The sequence below is a fragment of the Equus asinus genome, chromosome 10 (genome assembly GCF_041296235.1).
Source record: "Equus asinus isolate D_3611 breed Donkey chromosome 10, EquAss-T2T_v2, whole genome shotgun sequence".
NCBI lineage: Eukaryota > Metazoa > Chordata > Mammalia > Perissodactyla > Equidae > Equus > Equus asinus.
In genome coordinates this window covers 51,135,884-51,140,913 of record NC_091799.1, presented here as the reverse complement: position 1 = coordinate 51,140,913, position 5,030 = coordinate 51,135,884, and the positions used below count along the sequence as shown (strand labels likewise).

At 39.4% G+C, this 5,030-nt stretch overlaps 1 protein-coding gene across 1 annotated transcript; it reads right to left on the bottom strand.

The window, feature by feature from the left end:
• Nucleotides 1–3,344: 3,344 nt before the first annotated feature.
• LOC106831169 (olfactory receptor 7C2) lies at nt 3,345–4,298 on the bottom strand. Its single transcript, XM_014841231.2, has one exon. It carries the CDS (start codon nt 4,296–4,298, stop codon nt 3,345–3,347), a length of 954 nt encoding a protein of 317 aa, XP_014696717.1.
• Between the last annotated feature and the right edge of the window lie 732 nt (nt 4,299–5,030).

Genomic DNA, 5,030 nt, shown 5'->3' with positions numbered 1-5,030 from the left:
AAAATAAAACAAAAAACAAACAAAAAAGAAATTCTGCAAAGTCACACAGCTGGGAGGGGCAAAGTTGGTCTTTGAACCTGCACTTTTTGACCGCTGAGCCTGTGCTCCTATCCTCCACTGCCTCTGAGTAATCCTGGCCTTATTTATTCTTTGGTAGGTTGTACCAGCGGTCCCCAGACTTTACTATGAAAATGGATCACCACCTCTTTTATGGTGGGACACATTACATACATTTTAAAATGTGTCCTGGACAGTGTTTCTTGTTAGAGATGGCATTCAGCTGCAAGTAACAAAAAGATGGACGAAAACAGTAGCTTAGATAAATTAAGGCTTTATTTACCCCCACATCACAGGTCTAGGATTAGGAAGTATGGTAGCTCAATGATGCATTATGGACTCAGTCTTCTTTTGCTTCCCTGCCATTCTCAATCTGTGTTCATCATCCTCATGGCTACAGAATAGCTGCTGAACCTCCAGACATTGAATGCATATCCCAGGCGGGAAGATTGAGTGAAGAGTCAAGGGGGCTTTCTAAAAAAAAAAGAACAAACATCTTTTTAATGAAATATAACCTATAGATAGAAAAGGGCCATATCCAAAGCTGAAGGAATTGTCACACACTGAATATTCTTCAAATAACCAGAAACCAGACTGAGAAAAAAACATGTCCAGCCAGAAGAAGCTTCCTTTGTGCTCAGTTCCAGTCACCACTTCCACCCCCACCATAACAGCTATCTAGAATTCTGGCAGTATAGATTACTTTTTCCCCAGTTTTGAATTTTATATAAACAGAATTATTTAACATTTATTTTTCATGTGCGTATCTGACTTCTTTTTTTCAACGTTATGTTTGTGAGTCTATTTTTTAATTTTTTAATTAGGAAAATACGTATTTTTTTGGAAGCTCCACCTAACAATTCCAGCTTATATCTCTTTGGGCAAAACTGTGTCACATGATATGTTAGGCAGAATGATGGTCTTTCCAAAGGTGTCCATGCCCTAACCCTTGGAGCCTGTGAATATATTAAGCTATATGAAAAAGAAATTAAAGTTATAGATGAAATAAAGGTTGCTAATCATCTGACCTTAAAACAGATTATTCTGAATTGTCTGGGTGAGCCCAGTGTAAACATGAGCATCCTTAAATGTGGAAAAGGAGGCAGAAATAGGGGTAAGAGTGAGACAATATGGGAAAGACTCGACTAGCCATTACTGGCACTGAAGATGGAGAAAGGGGCCATGTGGGATGTTCTCTAGAATGTGGGCATTCTCTAGAAGCTGGAGAAGGCAAGAAAGTGTATTCCTCCCTAGAGTCTCTAGAAAGGAAACCAGCCCTGCAAACATCCTCATTTTATCCCCTTGAAGCCCATTTTGGACCTTTGACCTACAGAACCGTAAGCAAATACATCTGTGTTCTTTTAAGCCACTAAGGGTGTGGTAATTGGTTACAGCAGCAATAGTAAACCAAGACACATGGTTATCCCTATAACGATGTTTTAAGCTGGGTGTATTGCCATCGCAAGCAAATCAGTGTTCTGCTATTAGGAAAAGGTTGAGAATCAGTAGTGGAAAAGCAGCTTAGCCATGTCTTCCACAAAGAGTAATTGGGAAGATAATTTTTAAAAAGAAGAATAAAGAGGGAAGATTTGGCTTCCTCTTTATGGAAATGTGTAATAAAGCTGTGTTTGTCAAACATAGTGAAATTGGCTTGAATCTAAACAGATACATCAATGTAGCAACAGAATAATAATAAAAAAATTCAGTGAAATGAGACGCTATTATAAAAGGGGCAAAAACATCAATGAGGAAAGAAATTATTTTGGAATAAATGGTGCTTGGGCAATTACTTACTGGTTGGAAGCAAAATAAAGTTAAATTTGTATCTTAATACCAATCACCATAATAAAATAAACTCGGAGGAAAAATATAACATAGCAGTAAATGTACACTTCTAGAAGAACTTACAGACTAACCCTCTGAGCATAAACCCAGGTGGATGAAAAAGAAAGGAATAGAACTGAGAACATAATTGATGGATTCAAGCATGTTAAATGCCTGTGGGTCAGCCAGCAGAGAAGATAAAAGACAAATGAAAGACTAGGAAAAATATTTAGAATGTGTTGGGTATCACAAAGCATAACAATGTAGACACATGAAAAATTTCTTTTAAACCAGTTAGAATAAAAAATACTGAAGATGATAGATGATCAAAAGATATAAGCCAAAAACTTAGAAAGAATAAACACAAGTAAATACATAAACATGAAAAGGTGTTCAACCTCATCAACAATCAAAGGAAGTCAAAATATTAAGGAAACCTTAATAAATTTTATCCCAGGGTTTGATTTATTTCTAAGGTTGCAGCCCCCAGAGACAGAACATTTCTTGGTTGGGGAGCTGACTTCCAGAAATGAGAGTTTTTATATTTGAGGACTCCTTTTTCTTATAATAAGTTTTGACTAGAGGCAACATAACATGATGCCTTAAAGAGTGGTCTGATTTAGAAGCTCTGGGTTTCAGCCTCTTCACCACATCTGTGACCTTGAGCTGGCTATCAAGTTATCTTAAGCTCTTAGTTCCTTGTCTGTGACTATCTGGAAATGATACTAATCAAACGTTACTCAAAAATTTAAATGAGACAATGTGTGTAAAACGCTTAAATAGTGCCAGCATATACTGATTGTTGTTGCTATTCTTATTATAAACTTCAATAACAGAATCTCTTTTCTAGCTCAAAAGCCTTTATTAAATCAGTACATTTGTGTTTTTACGGTCCAGTCTCTATATTTAACCATCCACCCATCTATTTTTTACTCCATTCAAGAAATGTTCACTGAGCATAAACCCCTTTCTAAGAAATGTACCAAGCACTGCCGTTTCAAAGATGGATAGGATATAGTTCAGAAATTTAAGGAATCCACATTGTGGATAAGTAGAGAAATTCAGTAAAATTGATGTGACTGAAGGAAAAGTGAACCAGAAAAAAGGGGGGAATCTTTGAGTTTATTTCATTCTCATACCCTCAGAAATCATCTTCGTGAATGAGTTTCCAGGGCAACATTTCCAAATAGGTACACACCCCATCACTTAGAGGATGGATATTAAATGTGTGAGATTTGATTTTTAGGAAATCCAAATCATTACTGAAGAAACAGAAAATATCATATGAGGTTAAAAAGTCTGGTTACAGAGTGAAAAAGAGAACCCAACATATGATCTGAAAAAAAATAGAGCAAGGAAGACCCAAGGGAAGTTTTGCCTTAAAACATGTAAAATTAGGAAAAATAAAAACATTCGACAAGGAGGCCAGGAGTTCTGGTCCTCAGTATTGTGCACCTAGCTACTCATGGGATAGTTCCAACAGAGAGAGGCACCACCCTGCTGAGGAGTCTCCCGAGGGCCCCCTTCATGTCCTGGTTCCTCAGACTGTAGATGAAGGGGTTCAGCATGGGGGTGAGCACAGTGTACATCACTGAGGCCACCAGACTTGTCCTAGAGGATGAAGTGGCTGCAGAACTTAGGTAGACCCCAAGGCCTGTGCCGTAGAACAAGGAGACCACCGAGAGGTGAGACCCACAGGTGGAAAAGGCTTTGTACCTGCCCTTGGCTGATGAAATTCTCAGGATGGAGGAGAAAATCTGAGAATAAGAAAAGAGGATTCCAGAGAGAGGAAAAACAGCTAGGATAATGGTCACAAAATACACCACAATATTATTGATGAGGGTGTCTGAACAGGAGAGCTTCAGGACTTCAGGAAGATCACAATAAACATGGGGGATTTCCATGTTTGTGCAGAAGGACAATCTCAAAACAGTCAAGGTCTCGAGTAGGGAACCTATGACACTGATGCACCAGGACCCCAGAACCATCAATGCACACAGCCGGGGGTTCATGATGATTGTGTAGTACAGGGGGTGACAGATGGCCATGAAACGGTCATAGGACATCACAGTCAAGAGTAAATTGTCCAGGCACCCAAACGCAATGAAAAAAAATATCTGGCTGAGGCAGGCTTCATAGGTAATAACTTTTCTCTGCATCTGCAGATTCAGTAGCATCTTTGGGACGGTTGTGGAGGTGAAACAGATGTCAGCAAAGGAAAGGTTGGAGAGGAAGAAATACATGGGCATGTGGAGGTGGGAATCTGAGATGATGGCCAGAATGACAAGCAGGTTCCCAATGCCCGTGACCAGGTACGCGGACAGGCACAGCCCAAAGAGGAGAGGCTGCAGGTCTGGCTCCTCTGTGAATCCAAGGAGGAGAAAGTTTCCAAGTCCTGTTTGGTTTTTTCTTTCCATGGAGCTGCTGGGTTTGCCTAGAAGGAGGGAAAAAGCAACACAAAATTCACTTCAAATAAGCATTCCCTGGAATAACATAAAATATCCTTAATCCAAAGCCAGGCAAATTATGAAGTCATTCATTTTGGTTAATGATTGGATCTCTTTGCTGGCAAACTGTAGTTACCACTGTGACCTGGAAAAATTGTCTCTAAGTTCAGTGGTTCTCAAATTGTGGTCCCTGATCAGTACCATCAGCATCACCTGGGAACCTGTTAGAAATGCACATTTTCAGGCCCACCTGAGCTACTGAATCAGATGCTCCAGCATGAGGCCCGAACTCTGCACTTTAACAAGCCCTCTAGGGAATTCTGAGGCACACATAAGTTTGAGGAGCACTGCTCTAGTGCTTGCCTGCATCCCTAAGCAACATCCCTTTGTCAGCATCCCTGATGGCCTCTCTTGCACTTTCTGCTCAGTGCTTGTGGGAACAGGGAATTGCCTAACTCTAGGCAGATCTTCTAATCATTGAGAGATTCTTTCATGGTGCTGCTTTTCTGTAATTTCTATATCTTAGATCCTCCTTGGGTGCTCCTTCTGTTAAAAAAAATAACTAATCTTATTATTAATCATTTACATTTCATTTATATTATCCATGTCCCCATATATAAATTCAACCAAAATTGAATTTCTAAACACAGTATCCTAGAGTTCCAGAATATCAAGTTTGTCTTAACATAAGTCCCTATTTTA